This window comes from Camelus ferus, chromosome 16 (assembly GCF_009834535.1).
Source record: "Camelus ferus isolate YT-003-E chromosome 16, BCGSAC_Cfer_1.0, whole genome shotgun sequence".
NCBI classification, from domain to species: Eukaryota; Metazoa; Chordata; class Mammalia; order Artiodactyla; family Camelidae; genus Camelus; species Camelus ferus.
In genome coordinates this window covers 46,207,558-46,228,141 of record NC_045711.1, presented here as the reverse complement: position 1 = coordinate 46,228,141, position 20,584 = coordinate 46,207,558, and the positions used below count along the sequence as shown (strand labels likewise).

At 40.0% G+C, this 20,584-nt stretch overlaps 1 protein-coding gene across 5 annotated transcripts in view; it reads right to left on the bottom strand.

Annotated features, from left to right (window-relative positions):
* Positions 1-3,780: 3,780 nt before the first annotated feature.
* ZNF652 (zinc finger protein 652) overlaps positions 3,781-20,584 on the bottom strand; it is a 57,010-nt gene continuing 40,206 nt past the window's right edge. For all 5 annotated transcript variants that reach the window (XM_032457802.1, XM_032457803.1, XM_032457801.1 and 2 more), the window contains 2 exons: positions 20,060-20,204; positions 3,781-12,938 (listed from right to left, as the gene is read on the bottom strand). In XM_032457802.1, coding sequence (XP_032313693.1) covers positions 12,427-12,938; positions 20,060-20,204 — 657 coding nt within the window. In that variant the 3' untranslated portion in view covers positions 3,781-12,426. The remainder of the gene's footprint in view (positions 12,939-20,059; positions 20,205-20,584) is intronic.

Genomic DNA, 20,584 nt, shown 5'->3' with positions numbered 1-20,584 from the left:
GGTCCAAAACTCCCATTTGAGAGTCCGCTTCCCCGAGCCAATCCTGGCACCAACTGTGTTAGGTCAGGTTTCCTAAAATCAAACCTTGGAAAGTTTTCAAGGAAGTAGGCCTGGACAGAGATCAAGCTGAGCAAAGTTGAACTGTGATGTAGTCACAACAAGGGCCTCGGCTGGTCTCAAGGAAGCTCAGAAGAGGGCAGCTCTTCAAAACCGTCCCACCTTGAGGCAACAGATCCAGGTCATTATACTGCTGCCCCAAGCAGTCATTGGATGCGGGCTGCCTCTGGGGCGGGAAGGAGGTGTGACTTTGGGAGAGGTGGCTGTCTTCAGCTGAGAGCCATTCCTGGAGAGGGACTCAGCTGAGAGCTGTTGGCACAAACACTCCGGAGCAGCTGGGGAAATGAGGGCCTTGACCCTGAAGGGGGAGATTCTGGGAAGCACACCACAGCATCCACTGCAATCATTGTATTCTGTGTCTGCTAATAGGTACAATTTTACTTGGAATTAATTGCCTATTGCTGCATAAATTACCCCCAAACCTAGTAACTTAAAACATTCATTATTCCATAGTTTGTTGGTCATGAATCTGGGTTCACTTAGACAAAGGTCTCTGGTTTAGTCTCTCATGAGATCGTCACCAAGCTACTGACTTGGGCTAGTCACCTCAAGACTCTACTGTGATTACATATATATATGGCTGGATCACTTTGCTGTACAACTGAAACTAACACAACATCGTTAATCAACTGTACTTCAATTTTTAAAAAAGCTGGAGAGCCCAGTTCCAGGCTCACTCATGTGGCTGTTGACAAGTCTCAGATGATCCACTTCCAAGGTCACTCACGTGGTTGCTGGCAGGCTTCTGTTCCCGGTCCAGTTCCTCCACAGGCTGCCTTCAGTGTCTGCGGGACATGGCAGCTGGTGATTGGAGAGGGAGAGACCATGCCCAACAGTCCTTTTTGTAACTAATCTTGGAAGTGACACTGCATCACTTCTGTCATATTCTATTCCTTAGAAACAAGTCGCTGAATCCAGCCCAACTAAAGGGGAGAGGACTGTACAGGGTGTGAATACCAGGAGTGGGGGCTCACTGAGGCTACCTTAGAGCTGCCTGTCACAAACGCTGCCCGGCAAACACTGAGCTGTGCATTTTACCTGCATTGCTTTATTTAATCCTCACAGTGACCTTAAGGGAGTTGCTATTAATATCCTCTTCTGCAGATGTGGAAACAGGCGGAGAGTGGTTAGATAACTTGCTCACAGCCACACAAATGACTGTGGGGACAGGACTGAGCCCAGGTTTGTCTGTGAACAAGCCTGTATGTCTCTAACTCTTTCACTGTACTGTCTCCCTCAGCAACATCTTGGGAAGGTCAAAGTTGTTGCAAAGACTGAAGCTGAATAGGGGCTACTAATGCTTTAGGTGCAGGGATTGGGGGTGAGATGTACCAGTCTCGGGGCGCTAAACCCAGGCACTTCCTAACTCAGGAAGTTCAGGAACAACGCTGGGCACACATTCTGAAATGGTTGTGTTGTTGATGAAATTGGCAGTGGACATGAGAAAACCCTCCTTCCTTTCCAAGTTCATAGTTGCTGAGTATGGATTGGAAATAAGAGGTAGCAGGGACCTAAAAACGAGCTGAAATTGTTACTCAGTTATGGCCAAAAAAGTTAAGCTTCTTGCATAAGGAACTGTGCAAAATTATAAGCTCTTAGTAACTGTTAGACCTAAATCTGAGGGCTTTTCCAAGTTATCTTATTGCTATGTAACAAACCAGCCCATATCTTAGTAGTTTATAACAATAATAACTTACTTCTTCTAGTGATTCTTTGGGCTGCTGGGCAGTTATTCAGCTGGCCTTACCTGGGTTCTTAAGCATGCATTTAGTTCCCGGGAGTTTCAGCTGAGCTGAAGGGTCTCACCCATGTGTCTGCAACCTTGACAGGGACAGCTGGGACCTCTCTCTCCGCGTCCCCTCTCACCACCACTCAGTGGTCCAGCCTGAGCTTCCTCACTTGGCAGTCATGTTCCAAGAAAATAAAGGCCGAAGACGCAGGACATCTTGAGGCAGAATCTCCAGAACTTGCAACATCATTTCCCTACCTTCATAAGACCAGCCCCCAGATTCAAGGGAGTTGAGAACGGCCACACCTCTTACGGGGAGATTATTGGAAGGAGGGGCAAGGACACTTTACAAACGGGCTTGGACACACGGAGGTATGACTCACCGAGGATCATTATTATTACCATTTACCATGGTGTCCTTGAAATTGCAATAAAGTAGTTCTAGTTACGTTGGTACTGACAGTGGTTTAGTCCCCAAGAGATATCCCCATGAGATAGGACTGCAGTGTGCCTGAGATTTGACCTGTCTCCATTGCTGGGCACTGGAGTGAGCAATAGCTTATCTGTGCAGGAAGCTTCAGAGTTTGTACCCAGGCAGAAACAGAAACAAGACTTATAGATGTGGGGAGATTCGGTTAAAACAATCTGATTCTATATGAAATTATGAATTCAGGCTGTTGTTGGAATAAAATAATATACATATACACTGCTTTAGAAGAGGATTCTTCAAACTGCAGGTAGGACTCATTGGGACTTAAAATTAATTTAGTAGTTCATGATCAGCATTTAAAAAATAACACAGAAAGTATCAAAGTGCAGCACAAAGGTATTTTTCTTGGATTTTTAATTCGCTTATAGAAATAAGCTCATAGATATGTATATTGAGTAGCCAAGTAATGGGAAAATACATTTCTTACTATGGGTCACAGCCAAACTCTGAAAGCCACTGATTTAGTATATACTGGGATGGGGGAAGTATCTACTTTATAACCATGAAAAAATGTGTTAACGTTAGTATCTAGTCAGAGTTACAAGATGATAAAGAATAAGAATGGTAATTCTATGATTTGGGCAGTTTTGTTCCATTCTAAGAGGTTTTAAACAAAGGGAACCTTGAACAAGATTTCCTTTCCCTCTTAACTCCCTCACTGGAATCCTTAGATGGAACAAAACAGGGTGGATCCTGAGCTGGAAAGGCTTGTTGTACCAGAGAGTAGTTATCTTCCAGTTGGCTGCAGTGACAGCTTTGAGGGCAAACCTCACACGGGATTGCACCGCCTGACATTATATTAGAGAGTTATTTACTCGTTTGTTGTTGGGTTTCCTCCAGTGGAACGCAGGCTCTGTGACAGCAGGGACTCTATCTTGTCCACTGCTGAATCCTGTGGCTAGCTCAGTGCCCAACACATCTTACACACTCAATGAACATTTGTGGAGTAAGCACACGAGTGAATTAATGAGTGGGAACAGGGGTAAGAAAAGGAGCCTCATCCAAGTGCCGTATTTCATAATCACTGCTTTTCACTGAATGTACTTTGTAAGCAGTTTCCATCAGGCTGATTTTTCTTCAGACTGATTCAGAACCCAGTCATGATCTTTTTTCAAATACTGTTTTCTAGGATATGTTCAGATTATTGCTCAGCTATATAGAGTAGTGGTACTGAAATCAATCAGCACGGAGCCAGGGAGCGCTGAAAAAAGAGAACTGATCACCCTAACTGTGGCCAGCAGCCTCGAAAATGCGTTGTCCTTCATAAAGAGGTCAGCAGGGTTTGTGGGCTGGGCAGCCTACTACAGGGACTGGAGACAACTGATAACAGTGGTCAGAACTGTTCATTTTACAGAAAAAAGACAATTCATTGAGCAAAGAAACCTCAAAATGTTGCCACCTGAAGATAAGGAAGAAATGAAGTGAAGAAAGACACACAAATGGATATGGCTACTTTTTTTCCATTTTTTACTGTGAACATTAGCATTAAGTTGGTTACCGTACACATCCAAAGGCCCAGCGTCTCAGAAATACCATGAAGTGGCACACCTTGTACCAGAGTCTCGTAAGGATAAAAAAGACAATGCTACATCAAGTGGTTAAAAAATACACAAAAAAGTAGTTTTAACAGTCTATAAATTTTATATACTTAAAATCATGATTGAGTTGAAATAAAAAAGTGCATTTCAATTGCTAAAAAATTAATATTGGTATGGTTTAACACAAGAGGGAAAATCAGTACGCTGAGGGATCTGACAGGATGCTGGAGTAACGATGACTCAGGGAAGCTAGGCGAGTTTGGAGATTCAGCGGTGAAGCTCAGTTCCACCTCACTCCCATTCCCCGGGGCCAAGCAGCTCTCCCCTCCCCAGTATCTTTCCCATCTTAAGAGACCCTGTCCTATTACCTGTCCCCTCCCCAAATGAAAGACTCCTCTAAACTTCTTTGCAGCACGAGAGATACCTGCCCTACATGAGTCCAACTTGACCTTCAATAACGCCCTCACAGAGGTAGAGAGGGACACTGCCCTCTTCTGGACTTGACACAAGTACCCCAGCCACGTGGCCTTAATCCTTATGACCTGGCAGGCAGAACAGGGCCCAAGCAGCTTCTGTTTAGTCAAACTCCTTTGGACAAATGTTCAACATTCAACAACAAGCTTTGTAAACCTAACGCTGAACAATTCCTGGCAAGCGAACTGGATTTTTTTTTCTTTAAGAAATGAGGAAAAGTGCAAGTGAGTTCAGTACTGTTGGGGAAAACAAAAATAATGACAAACAAGTTAAACCTGGCCCCCTGCTACCTAAAGCGATCACAGCTTCAGCTTCGTTTTTTCTGTCAAGCGTTGGGAGTTACAAGTGGACACCTCTATCTACTGGTATTGCTCAGGGCCAGACTTGGCTGGAGAAGAGGAGCCAGGCAGATATCCATTCAGAAGGCCATTCCAGGTGCAGAAGCCTCCCAGCTCTACAGGCTAAGTAGCTAGAGTCTGGCGTTTCTTCTTAGTTGATGACTGACCTGCTTCTTGTGAAGAAGATGCTGCTGAGCACAAACCTGTGGTCAGAGAGCTGATGAGGGTTAGGAGCCCTCAGACAAGTAACTGACAATAGAGGGAACCAAACTGAGTTCCAACCTAGAGGACTGGCTGCTGAAGGGGCCCTCCCACAGGTCAGGATATGCGGCTGACCCTGAGGACGCACTCCCTGCTGTAACAGACATCTATCTGGAGCAGAGAGGCTGAGAAGCATTTCCTCACTCACACTCCAGAGTTACCCCTGCCATTCTCGTCCTTCTCAGAGACGTGATGGTTCTGCGCTGGTGGTGGGATTTGGAAGAAAGAAGGAGGGTCGCCTTCCTGCTCTGCATTTAGCACACAAGGAATCCCCCATAGGAAGGTCCTGGCTGCTTTCAATCTTGGGCACCATTATGTAGAAAGATTAATTAAGATGCCTACCCCGACAAGGACCTCTGACCCACACATCAATCTTTGTTTGCATATGAAGGCTGAGCACTTAGTAATAAGGGAAAGTGTCTTAAAAATCAAGATCTATAAAGAAGTCTTGAGCCAAGAGAAAATATTCTATAAGGGACTTAACAGCGGGCTCTTTCTTCAGAAAGTGAGAATAAAGAAGCTAAAGTATTTTGTTGCTCCCTTGTGGACAAAGCCAGTACTGCTGATGGAACAGAATCCTAAAAGCCCATGTCAAGCACAGACTACAATGCACATGCAAACTGAAAGAAGACTGAGAACTCATCCGATTTTCAGAGGCTGCACATATACCACTGGGGATACAACTTAGCAGTAAACACCAAAATTATGTCACACAGTTGCTTCCTTTTTTACTTTTGATAAAACCTAATAATGAGTTGAATAATCAAACATAGAAAAGATATTTCTAGGACAGGTTAGAGATTCTAAAAGAATAAAATATTTCCCACCGACTTTCGATTACAACTAAACACAGCCTCAAGTCCTATGCAGAATGTGGGCTGGTGTCTCTTTCCTTGTGATCACACAGTCTCTTTCCATCTGTAAAAGACAGGTAAGGAGGAAGCTGTGTTTGTTCAGAGGAGCTGGATATTTAGAAACAACTTGATTCTTTGGCACATCCACTACAGACACAGGCCCTTTAGTTGATCAAAACCAACAATGCAAGTATCAGATCTAAGCAAAACTTATTAGCTCCTACCCCTTTTCTGACCCCATCCCCAAAATCGCTTTCAAGTAATCTGTTACCAGCCCTGATCTCACCAGGGAAGCTCAAAGAGTGTGAAACTAGAACGTGGCGGGGATTCTTCTCGGGGCAAGGGCACCTTTGCCACTGGTGCGAAACGTCTCCATTGTACAAAGACATGAAACAAGCCAACAGTCTGTCTCAGGGATGTGGCTTCCCAGGTGTGAGCCCACCACCGCTCTCCACTGCTGTACCACCTGAGATTCCGAAGAGAAAAGCCACAGATTTCAAAGTGGTTATTTAAAGTAGCCAGCTACTACCGAAAAGAGGCAAAATTCTACATCAATAATGGGGACTATCAAGGCAAATTAAAGCGTAAACTATTTAAAACAACAAGAAACTCTTGTCACTTCTTTCTGTAGAAATTTATCTTTTGCATTTTGTAAACTAGTCCATTCCAAATAGCCAATGAAGTCTTCAAATGTCTTGAATTTATTCATTATCAAACATAAGCATTCTCACAATTTTGCACTGTCCCACCAAAAATATACTGTCGCCAGACAGAAAGGATTAAGAATTTATTAACAGCTGCCTTCTTAGACTCCCACTTTTTGTGGTTATTAGTTAGTCCTGAAAACCTGAGTACTAGTATTATTAACTTTGAGGAAAGAGGCATGGCATTTTTAATCAGAAAGGAAAGATTTTGACTAAGGCCAAAACACTCAGCTCTATAGCTTTCATTCACTTTTTAAAAAAGCAATCTAATTTCCTCACTTTAAAGAGTTCTATTTGTTTTCGGTTTTGGAGAAGAACTAAAAGGGAGCAAGAGACCTGTACACAGCACAAACTTCAGTTTTGACTGTGAAAAATGAGCCAACTGCTAAAATGTTTTATCAGTAAGGTGCCACATGGAGAACATACTGCAAGCCCCTTTTTATTACATCCTTCATATTATTACGTGTCAACCGTATTTTTTAAAAAATTAGATAAAGAACAAGTAGAAAAAAAGTAACTGGAAATTTTTGAGGGACAGGAGAGAGGCAGATCAAAAAATCAATAAAGGGCTTTTGATAAACCCAGAGAGCAATTTTAAATTAATTTGACTAAAATTAAATTATGGGTACAACTTTGCAAAATGTTTCTGGAAGAGAGAGGGCGTACAGGAATATGGCATAGCAACAGCAGCATTCAGGATCCTTTAATCAAAAAGAGGAGGCATTCAGGAAGACTAAGATGAGAAAAAGATGCTCAAAAGATACTCAATGACCTTTAGTTTTAAAGGGACATCTACTTTCTAGTGAAAGAAAAGAAAATGAGGAGTAAGATAAGGATAAAATCTTTCATCATTAGAGATGCAATATGTGAAGAAATAAGATATAGATAAAAGTTTAAAATGTAGGGGGAACAAAACAGAAATACATAAAAAATTCACACCCAAGGTTTTAGCTAGTTTGTAGAGGCAACTCAGTTGAACTAAGGGTGAACTCCAATACTCATGGAGAATGAAATCATCAGAGGTAGGATTTAGATTGGGGAAAGAATGTTCCAGGATGCTGGCTTTCTGAAGGCACTCAAGAACAGAGTGAGAGAGACTGAAGCTGCAGTGAGGGAACAGAGGATTAGAGAGAGATGCACACTCACTGACCTGTCACAGGGAAATAAAAACAACTCCAGGAACATTGTGACAATACATATATTACCAAGTTATATGCAGAGTCTAACAAGGTAGAAATCCACTTTGAAAGTAGTTTCTTACAACAACATAGCGTCTACTTAGGGAATAAGAAAGAGAAGTGTTTTCTGGTTATATAACTCTGCAAAATAGCTTTGACTTAAATGAAGAATTTGATAAATGGTACATTATCTAGTTCTTTAAATAAATTTACTGAAGCTAAAGCTTCAAAGTTAGGACAGCCAAGGAGTTTGAGTTTCCTTTGAATCTTGCAAAACCTATCCTCTAAGACAAAAAGCTCTGCTCATAAAGTCTATAAAAAGTCTAGAGAGTATAAAAGTACAGAACTATGAAAGTAGATATATTGATGGCAACTTTTATGGCTTCCATAGAAAGCGGAGAGAGGATCTCTGGTTTGCTTTATCGAGGTAGTGTCCGGGGTTGGAAGGTCATTGTTATTTGTTATAAACGCTACAGATGACAGAAGCGTGATAGCTAGGGTGTTGCCAGTACATAATGACGCCACCATCTCTAATGGCTAAAGACCTTTCATTCCTGGAAAAACGATCTTTTGGGAAATTTCCTATCTTGTTTACTCAAAGGAAAATTAAAACCCAACATTTACTTGCTCAATTTTATGGTCTGAAGAATTCCAAGTGAGGTGACTTTTGTAATGGGAGAAGCTGATAAAACTCTTAAATGTAACTCGCTCCCTTTCTCATTAAATACTTCCCATACATACAGTGTAGAACAGCATGGAAATGGTCACCATGTGGATCAGCAACATAATGAGAGCTGTCTCTTCTTTACAGTAGCTCAAACAGAAGAGTTCTCTAACTTCCGTTTTCTTTTCTTTTCTTTCTAACCCCACCTACCATTCTGTTTCACTAACTGAAATCTGCAAGATGGAGTAAATATATATACATCTGTAATGGATTTCTATTTCTGCTTGATCTTCTTAAAATTCAAAACTTCCAGTGAAATAAAAATTAAGCTGAACATACATATCTATTCAACAAGCATGAGAACTGAAAAAATATTTTAAGCAGCAGAAAATTAAAAGTTTACAAGCATCTCTTCAGGGTATTTTGCCTTCAGTTAGTATATGAGGGACAATCCAATTATAGGGAGCATTCTAACCACAATGAAAAGGTATTTCCAACAAATGTAGTTTTAAAAAAGATGGTACAACTATGATAATGTCCAATCATTAATTTAGAATGCTTAATGTAAATGGTAAGCTGTAAAAGTATACGTAACTGATCTGCAAAGGTTACACTGAACTGCCGTAAAGTTTTATATGGAGACTTCCCTGCTTGCTAAAAATAAGAATCAAATCACAGTTATATGTGGAAATGAAGCCACATGCCTTTAAACTGTTCATCTCATTTTTTTCATTCAAATGTAAAAATCTAACTCCTATGAGCTTTCTTGACTCAGCTTGAGAAAGCAACAAGCAGCCTTCCATTAAGGCTAAGGAAGAGTTTATATCTGATTGATAAAGCTATGAGAAGAATAGAAAAATGAAAAAAAAAAACAAAAACAAACAAACAAACAAAAAAAAACAGAACAACAACAAAAATCCCCCACAATATCAACTCAAGAAAGTCCTTGGGAATTTTCCTCAAGTCTTAACCCTAGCAATGATACAAGCCTTTGAAGACAGTAAAACTAAGTCATGAGAATCAGTTTCAATTTAACATCTATATAATGCTGAAATGTGGCCTTTGTTGTCTTTAAAATTTAAACACAGATAAGGGCTGAGAACTCAAACTCCTCCATCGTTCTTTTTTTCATAAAAAGATAACAAGTAGGTAATAAGTTTTGAAGAAGTCACGGGGTGCCAGGCTACATATGTGGGAGGGAACACACCACATAATGCACCTTTTATCTTAGTAAAGGACCCCAATCAAATTTTCAACCCTGAGTTTGAGTCTTATGCATGTTAAACCTGATGCACATACATGTTTAAGGCTTAATCCTGCAGTTCTTATATTCAGAAGTATTAATGCTATGGATATTCTCAATGTACTTTACTAGGCATGTGTAATATGCCACTGATGAGGAGTCACTATGTTCTGAGCAGTCTTCCTGACAACCACAAACCCCAAGTCAGGGAAGGTATTCTTATCTAGGGGAAAAAAACAATGGAAGTTTCCAGATTGTTTCACAATACATTTCACTAAGAATTGTATTGTGTGACAATGCTGGTTTTTTAAAAAAGATAATCATTTTTTTGCTTCTGTTAAGGGTGGTGGTGATTATTTGCTTAATACTGGTTTTCCTATGTAGCAGGTATTTTCTTATGGCTATATTCACTCGAATGAAAAACCGAACATGACTACCTGAATTTTCCAGTGTATAATTATAGTACACCTCATAAAATGGTTGACTTGATGGTCTCAAGTCTACAATTCAGAATTGCTGCCCAAGACTGTGAATTTAGTTAGAAAAAAATAAGATGTAACCGGTTAACAAAGCTGAAATTTACATCTTAAAAAAATCATTTTAACTTACAAGCTTGGATGTGGAATAATGGTATGTCCACACAAAGGTGGAGATCCACAGACTTGTCATGGAATGCAAAGGAGATTTGGGGAGATAGGGGAGGCAGCCACTAAAGATATAACAGTCATAAATAAGGAATTCACTTTCCTTATTGGTTTGGGTACTTGGGTGTTCCAAGAATGTATACAAATATTTAAAACAACATTCCTTAGCAGTAATATCCAAAAACAAGAAGAAAAGTATGTCTTGAGATACTTTTCTACCTTATTCCCAAGTTTTCCTATGCTCATTATAGAAGACAAAGGCAATAATCAGAAGGAAAAAAACCCAAAACTTGGAAATATTAAACCAAAGAGCTAATAGAGAATGTGATATTTTTAAAATAGGGACTTAACCTCAATTGAAAACGTTCCATTTTTTTCCTATCACAGAGCTAATCAGCCAGAAAAGTGCTTGAAGTATATCTACACATATAATATTAAAAACAAAAAATAAATAAAAGCCAGGGTCCTGATTCAGGCCAAGACTGAAGAATCTGAGGAAAGAAAAGGGAAGAAAGTTCATAGTTAAAAAACTGAAAGAGGGAAGAGAGAGAAAGTAGACCTAGCTTTGTAACTCAGTTCACTGAGATGAAAAAATACAAAATTTTTAGCTATACTGAGTCTGGATAAATGTGATCAGCTAAACATAACCAATACGTTAGCCCTTCTGTTCAGCCTTTCCTATAATAAGCTCCTGATTAACCGTGCTCTTTCGAAGTTCCCCAAACTTGAAAAAGTCACCTGCCCCAAATTAGAGATGTGGCTGTCACCAAGAAGGCTGCTATCACATAATTAATTACCTGCAGAGAACACAGCAGCAAAACGTCATCTTCTCTCCCTCACTACAATTTAAACTATGTCACAACAGCTCAAAGTTGTGGATATACCCATTGACAGAAGAGATGTTTTGAAAGTCATTACCAATTGTGTTCTCATCCAACTTTCTCAGCCACTATCAGCAGCATGATGTCTGCGATTTTAGTGCACTATTTCATCTTTACATAACAATGCTAGAAAAATAAAGCAACCTCAAAACAAGCAGTGTATTATGAGACTTCAAACTCTCATCCCATCAAGGCTGACCGTGAGCACAGTTCTGAGGGAACTAGAGGTGACTGAGATGAAGCAACCTCCCCTACTTCCTCCTCTTGATGGTGGACAGCTTTACGCAGATTTTCAGAACAGGTAAGCTTGAGATGACTTTCCCAGAAAAGGCTCAACCCTCCGCAAATCATTCCATTTAACACACTACTGAACCAAATGAAACTCAGAGGGAACAGCATGTCCACAAGCCCAACAGACCCTTGAGTGTTAAGCAGAGATTTAAAAACTACCAAGTACTTATGCCAAATTCTGAAAGCAAAACCTCATTTTTGCAGTAACTCGGTCTGGAGACCCTCTCATATACATCTGGTCTCTGAAGCACCTTTGAGTTGTACGGATGTAAGAATCACTTTGAACTACAGAAGTTATATGCATCTTTAAGAATCACATTTTGGTGATTATAAAAATTTTTTCTATTTTACAACATAGGTCCCAGCTACACTGAAAAAATTACACCGCTTATTGAAATACATTTCATTTTAGAAACAGACTACTAAAGAAGTCTATACAAAAACTCTAAAATAATTTCTGTAGTAAAATAAAGAGTGCGTTAGGAGAGCTACACAAAGGAGAAAATTTCTGTCTTTCTCTATAATGCTTGATATACTGTGAAACATGGCTAGCTCAACTCTGAAGCCAGCACCAAAAGCTGAAAAGAATTTGTTACGATACACAGTGATACAATTAATGCTCTGGATTAATCTCACAGCCTTCCCGATTAGTACAAAGGAACCAGGCCTGTCCCCTCTTTGAGGAGAAGTCCAGGATATAAAAGCAAGCATACCTCATCAGCTGATATGAAATTATAAAATTCCACAAGTCTGAGTATCTCAAATTTATAAAAGTCACCAGAAAATGCAAGCAAATTGGGCTTTCGTTTGGTGGTTCCCTGGTTTAGATGACAGTTCCCTCCGTGAGCTCAAGGTCTTCTTGTACACTCTCTCCGATGTGCTGATTCACCAGGACAATGACAAAGCTCTTGATGGAGGCTGAGGAGAGTATGACAGCTACAGAAATGCTCACCAACTCCCTCTCTGCAAACTCATACAGGGGCACAGAACTCGTGGAGAACACACGTAAGGAGATGGATGTCAATGATGCTGTGCTGAACTGTTCTTCTCTGCCAGGTGCCGCAGAAAGGTGTCCTCCCCCTGGCCTCTGTTATTTAAAGGCTCGCTCTTAAAGAGAGCTGGAGGTGGGGGGAGGTGAGGGACCGGAGGGATAGGAAGGTGGTGTGGGTGGTGAGGGTGTGGATGGATGTGAAGGTGTGAGAAGGGGTGCGGGATGGGCCGCGGGGGCAGAGTGCTTACAGGGTTCATACTGATTGGAGGGGCTGGGGTTGTGGGCGTGTTCACCACAGAAGGAACTGGGGTGGCTGGGGAGGTGGTGAGTGGGATCTGGACAGCAGGCGGCACATTCACGGGGCTGGTCACCCGAAAGCACTTCTCCTTGTGGGCCTTCAGCATGTTGGAGAAGCGGAACCGCTGGCCGCACACGTCACAGGGGTAGGGCTTCTCGCCTGTGTGAGTTCTGCGGTGCCTCTTCATGTTGGGGCGGCTGGTGAAGCTTTTGCCACAGATTTCACAGATAAAGGGTTTCTCTCCTGAGATGAACACAGACACACACACAAAAAATGATTAACAGCGTAGTCGGTAATTATGTGCTCATGCTAGTCCTCATATTAAAAAGGAAGTTACCTCTCACTCCTCTCCCCACAGCATATCCTATTCTAATAGTCATAAAAGAGTCCCGCAAAGTTGGGACCTAGCAAAAAAGAGCAGATACAAGTAAAACTTACACACAACCTACTATCTGGGCTTGGTTTAAAAAAAAAGAAAAGGAAAGGAAAAAAGAAGGCATCTACAGTAGGGATCCCTCACATCCTACATGAAGAACTGTTGAGGTGGCTTCCTGTGCTCAAGGGAACTAAGACCACAGATGAATCTCTGCCTCTAAACACAGGCAAGTAATCTGTCAGCGATTTCTGACATTCCAACCCCAGGTAGGACTTTGCTCAAAATGTCCTGTGGAACAGATAAGTCTCTTCATGTCTACTTGTACGTAACCTGTAGCATGTGCTTACTTTTTGGGGCTGGACTGGGGAGACAGTGGATTGACTCACCCTACCACCGGAATTTCACACTGCAGTGTTTCTCTGCAGGCAGTCCTCCGGAACGTGGGACTATCTGCCTATCTGAAGAGCACTTAGTGGTCCTGGCGCCAGATTACTAAATGTCCCCAAGAAATTCTGACAATCAAGAATGTCCCCACACGATTTCCAAATGCCCACGGGTGTGGGGAGTGTTGAGAAGCAGGCTACTGTTCCTGGCTGAGAATTACTGGGCCACTGAGCCAAACAGGAAACAAACTCACAGTTCTAAGGGCATCCAGGGAGGAAATTAGGTTTGGATTCTAAGTGCTTAATTTTTAAGATTCTCTTTCCTTTGGACTTAGTGTTTAGCTTCATGCTATACCTCCCTGCCTCTCTCCCCGGGCTATAGGGGAGAAACAGTGATTTTGAACATATGTGTCCATAATCACTTCACATGGAATGCCGTGGTGAGGTGCAGTACCCATGAACACATGCTTCAGTGACCATATGCTTGTATTTATCAATTCCTTCATCAATTCTCAATGCATGCAGCTCGTATCTTTACTGGAACTCTGGCTACAAGAGTTTGTTCTCACTTTAATTACTGCTCCCTTTCTTTTAACAGGTGCCCTTGTTATAGTCTGTATGAATAAGAGTTACCGTGTACTGAATCGTACTGAGTGCTTGCCACTGTTCTAATCACTTCATACCTTATTAACCTTTGGTGGTCCTCACAGCCCTTTGAAGTAGGTATGTTATTATCCCTATTTTACTGATAAGGAAACTAAGAAACTTGCTTAAGGTTCTACAGCTAGTGGAGAGCCAGGATTTAAAACTGCCACCGGCTCCAGACAGTAAACCAGAGTCCTTTACACCTCAATGCTGTGTGCATTCCTGCACACACAAAGAAATGTTAGTTTCTTACTGTTTTCCTCCACTTTGGGACCCCTTCTAATACTAGGAGCAAGCATCTTGTAGTCCTTATTTCTTATCTCTGCCTTTGAAAACTGACATTTCCTGCTGCCCTCCTACCACAGAAACCAGAACTTCCCTCACTTTCCTAAGAGACTGAATTGAACAGTCAGGAAGGATCAGTTTTCTCTGCAATCACCAGTATTATCTGCTAGCATATTTCTTTTATCTTCCTCCTTTTCATTCATTATTCAATCACTGCTACTGTTAGGCTCTTCCCTGGGATTCACAGTCATCTTTCTAGGTAAATTCTGACCCCTCTTGTTTTCCTTCTCTTTAAATGCATTTCTTCCAATTACCTTAAAAAATTCAAATTCTATGGCAAATGGAATTGATTAAATTTGGTATACTCATCTAATGGAGAGTGTTGTTAAAAACAGTATTATAAAAGTATAGAAATGTAATTATTAACATGAAAATCTGTAAACTATTAAGAACTAGAAAAGTCTAAACTATAGTCTATTAAGTAAAACAAGCAAGATATGAAAAATGTATGCATAGTATTATCCATTTTCAATGAAAAATATGTACAGGAAAACGTGAAACAAAATCAGTCGACAGTGATCGTCTCTAGACAAGGGGATGATGAGTGTTTTACTTTACTTTTTATGCTCATATGTACGTCTTGTTTTCTAAAATAAACATGATTTATTTGTACAATAAAATATTTCAAAAGTATCACCTATTTGATACCAGTCAACCCCCTGGACTCCCCTTCCTTGACTCTGCAGAGTTACAATTCTTCACTCCTAAGTCATACAGAACCAGAGCCAAGGACCTAATCTTTGAATTACTAGTCTAATACAAGCAAACACGCTCCACTTGATTCAGAATCACCTCTCAGATTCACTAGATACTTTATTTGCGAACAGCATGTATTCATTGAAAGTTTACTGAATGTATGGACGTGTAACTTTGTCATGTGCTCAAACCTGGATCCAACCCTGGACCTCTCTAATCGCCTCTCATTCATAGTCTTCAAGGCTGTAATGACTTGTCACAGAAAGATCAAACACTTAGAACTGGCCTACCACAAATCCATGTATTCAAATTTAAATGGGTCCCATTAACTGCTTAATAATCTTTTATTCATTTCCTGATGTCCTACCAAATTGTCCACATTTGTTGTTCCAGATACAAACCCACAATTCCACCCAACTCTAGCTCTGATATTCATTAGGCCCATCTTCTAATTGTGCTAACGTCTGATGGTAAGGTTTCCCTAAAACCTCAAGGTAAAATTACAATGAGGCTGAAACAAGGAAAAATCAAAATGTAACATTTGAAATCACCCATGTGTACAATGTCCCACTTTAAGGAAGCACTAGTAAACCGGTGGCTGGGGGATGTACTGACAGCTAAGTCCATAAAGGTTGAACTAGAAAGCACATATACCAATACATGTTATGATATGACCTATCTGTTACATATAGATAAAGCTAACCTAATTGAACAAATAGTACTGTATTGAGCATAAAGAATGCACATTATAAATGAAGATAGAGTCTGCAGGGAAGATAGAAAAGAGCAAGAATTTGGCTAGTTAGCTGTCTTTTGCACTGCTCAAGGAAAAAGTGATCTGGCCAGTACACACAAGCATTTCAATCTGCTTATGAATATCCTTGAGCAGCATCAGAAATCTGTGCATCTATGTAGCTAGCCTACTATGACATCACAGTCATTCACCAGGATTACTGTGATATCCACCTGACTGGTTTCACCATCTCTATTCTTGCTCCCCACCCTCCAATCCCTCCACACTAGAGCCAGAGCTTTCAGATAGTTGTGTCAAACTCTGCTTAAAACCGTGTAAGAACTTCCCACTGTCCTTAGAATAAAGCTCAAGCTTTTCTACATGACGTACGGTTTTTTTCTGTGATCCGGTACCTGCTTACTGCTCTCCATATCATGTCTTATCATACTCCTTGCCTCTCCTCACCCCACAATCCATCGAACTCTAGCCAGTTTCATTTGGTCCCATGTACTGACTATGCGCTCATCGTCAAACTATCATTATGCCTTGCCTATCACCCCAATCTGACTATAAGCACTGTGAACCTAGGGACAGTTTTGATCTTTTTCACTACAGTAGCCCCACTAAGTAAATTTTTAATTGATATTTATAAATAAATATTAGTTGATTCTAAGACTTGCCCTTCTCCCCATATACTAACATCTGTGAAACTGACATATACCATAACAATCGATGGCATGTCATTGTTTAATCTGCAGCATTTTCTTAGCGATATATAAATCAGATTTGTCTTACAACTGATGGCTTATTGGATTCAATGAAGGATGATATCACTATTAAGATCATTTGATTACCTTCCTTTGCTGTAATTTCCTGCCCCTGACAATCTTGTGATTATAATCTAGCTTCTAATATAAATTTTTTCTAGGCAAAGGATATTCTGACCAAAGAACCTAAGAGTTCTGAACCACTTGTCACTCAGCCTTTTCACTGTAAATTAGCAATTTTATTTACATATCATTAAGACTACTTAGCACAGATCAATCCCTCTGATCCTGATCTGCCTGAGTACACTGACAAATTCTGGAAGCTGAGAACCAGACTGTGGGATGGTGTTTTTTGCCCTCATGATGTTCTGTGTATCCCTCCATTTTATTACTTGCTACATTAAATTTATATCTGAATAACTAAGTATGTATTTCTGGCATCAGACTGCCTTGGAAAAGTTATTTACTCTCTGAGCCTCACCTGAAAAATGAAGATTATAATAATAGGTTACTGTGATAAGTTAAAATTTTGAGGAAAGTGCTTAGAACAGTATCTGGTACATAAACAGGTCTTAATTCATCCTGTGTCCCTAGGCACTTAGCACTGTGTCCGGTACAAGGAGAATCAGCAGTTATTCTACACTGAACTCCCTCCATGTGCACACCATGCTAGGAAACCCTGCCTGAGGGCAGGTCAGCTTCCCTAGATAAGTTCTGCCTCTCTTCTCTTTAACTGCAAAGAGACAGTCCAGTCAGTATCAGTTCCTACAGTGGCCTTAATCCCCACCAAAAGATACTCTAAGCGTGATCTTACCTAGCCTTAAAAGAGCTAGCTCTTTTCTTCTTTAAAGCTAATCCTCCTCCTTAGACCTTCTCAGGTACTACTGTCATCCTTATTTAATACCAAGGAGCCAGAGACCTACAGAGATCGCATAAGGGCACACTGCTGGTGAGTGGCAGAGCCAGGTTTGTCCAACTCCACCATCCAGCTGTTTTCCCAGCTTGAGTATTACAAACAATATTAAAAGGCAGATGACAAACCAGGGGAAAATATTTTAATATTAGTGTTAAATGTGGTCTAGTATATATAAAATATACAAAGAGCTATTATATAAAGAACTATCATAAACAATAAGAAAAAGTCAAACACTGCAATGGAAAGAATAATACAGAAAAAGCACAAGCAATTCAAAAAATATACTGATAACCAATGAGCCTATGAAAAAAATTCAGTCTTAGCAATTAAGTGCAAATTAATACAATAAGAAACCATTTTCCACCTATGAAATCAACAATGATTTTATTTAGCATTGGAAAGGGTTGGAAAAATGGGTATTTTCATGCACAGCTGGTAAGAGTGTATGTAGATAGCTATTTTGCAATACACACCACCAAGTCTGGATGTGTTAGCCATGAAGTTGTTTATTATAGTATTATTTATAATAGAACAATTGGAAGTAGAAATAACCTAAATGTCTAATCGGGAACTGGCTAAATAAAATGGAGATAACATCCTTTACTTTAGAGGATTACTGGAAGGTTATATTGATTAAATGAGATAATGTAAAGACCTGGCATATATGTGCATAATAAATGATGGCTACTACTATAGCAAATTTATAAGAAGGAATATTACACAACCATTAAAATGATACTGCTGTTAATGACACAATACAGTAAAATAAAAAGGTTATAATAGAGTGTAAAGATCCAGTTTTTGTTTTATTACTATATATCTGAGCACAAATACTTATGCATGTTATTTATCTATATGTGTATTAAGAAACAAAGGTATTTTTAAATGCATGTCTGAATGTTAACAGTAGTGATCTCTCAGTGATAAGATTATAGATCATTTCAATTTTCATATTTTCTAATACACTTTAATAAGTCTGTGTACTCTTTTAATGAAAAGAATAAAAATTTAAGTGAATTTAGATGGCTGTATTCCTTTAGAAGAAATGGGAAATGTTTAGCTTACCTATCTGGTCAAAGAAGAATACTCAACATAAAATTTTATTCAACGAATACGTTAATCATGGAATACACACTTTGGTTTCCTATTATGGACATTTAAGGGTCTGAAGAAACAAAGGACAAAGGGGAAGGAAGAAAGAGAAAGAAATGCAGGAGAAGGAGAGAGGGAGGATGGGAGACAAAGAGGCACAGGGAGACATGCAGAGAAGAGGAGGTGAGAGCAGAGACAGAGGCTTAAGTGGCTGGAGGTTCCTTCCAATCCTGTGACAAACATTTACTGGGTATCTACTATGTGCCAAGCACTGTGTGTAAATGTGACATAACTCCTGTCTACAAAAAAACTTATTTTCTGCCTAGTTCCATAGGTTCCTGCTGAATTAACAAAAAACTGCAATCTTAGAAGTGACTCAGAACTCAGAGCCTATCCAAGAGCCACCAGATTATAAGAGGAGAACTTGTTAAACACTCTGATATATCCTGCTATTCATTTAGGCTTCAAAGTTATTATTACCTCCTGAGATGTAATTTATTTGAACTCCTCTCATGACTCTTCCTTGATCTTAACCCTTAAAATCTAAGGTGCTCTTTTCTGCCATCAGGCAGGCATTTTCCTTTGGATTTCAATAGAGAAATGGGAATTGCAGAGCTCCAGCCATGGCAGAATGTCTCACCACTAGCTAAGCAGGCCAAACAAGATAACTGCTTGCAGCACTTTCTAGCTCTGCTGCTCTGCAGACTAATAGTACCTGGAATCCTGTGACTAGATTTTATTTAGAAACTTTTAAAATGTTTCATACTGTTCAATTTGTGCAAAGACAGCTAATTCCAGAGCATCAAGTTGGATTGAGATACGATGCTCCAGTGTTCACAGGGGCTGTTACTCTAACCAGCTTCTTGGAGGCTGGCTGATTGAATGCTTCCAAGACTCAAATCTGTGCTATGAAACATATATGCCTGAAAACACAAAGCAGTTAAAATATTATTTAACCTCTTTTAATGGATGTGTTTGTGAAAAGTAGTGACTTTTGATAAATCTAACCCAGTCAAATTTTAAGAATACTGAGAGAGTACTCTATTAAAAGCAGTCAATATCCTCCATTTTTTTTTAAAGGTCCAGAAAGAACCCTTTCCTTAGAAAACTAACATATGCACACACACAAAACAAGTTTCATACAATCTCAGGAGATCCTGTGCCCCAAATAAAGAGTCCATTGCTTTGAACTAACCCACAGTTAAAAGGCACTAACAATTCTTTTTCAAATAGTTATGAAAGCCTAATATTTCAGTACTATAAATCCATATTTTTATATACTAGGTTTATTTAAAGTGGAATTTGCACTTAGAATGCAGATTTGTGGTTTAGATTTTTAAATAAACAGACTCACAGGTGATCATCAACAAGTACTTGAGACATATTCGTACCTTTCCCAAGAAATTCTTACCAGTGTGTGTTTTCATGTGCTCGTCGAAGTACTGCTTCATGTTGAAATCCTTGCCACACCACTGGCACATGAACTGTTTGTGCCCAATGTGGATGCTCATGTGGGAGCGCAGCTGGTACTTGTACTGAAACCTCTCGTCACAATTCTGCATTGGACACAGTGGAGACTTTTGAATGCCAAGCACAGCAGCTTCACTTGCGCCCACCCTACACAGTCTGAGATTAGGTTTACTTTTCACACTCAAAACAGAACTTGCTTGTGTCACTATTTGGTTCTGGTATATTTCTGCAGCTGAGTTATTAGTAAAAGGGAAAATTTCTCAAATAATCATCACTGAAGTATATCCAACTTCTCTGAATTACTGAGAAAAGTAAAATAACTCACCATGTGTTAGTCCCAAGTTTAACCTAACCCAAGAGAGTTAACACTGTGTTAAAAATGACCACTCTCTACCTGGCAGTGAGATGACACACAGTGCTCAGAGCACGTATCTGACGGCCTGTGGAAACACAGCCTTGTGCCTTG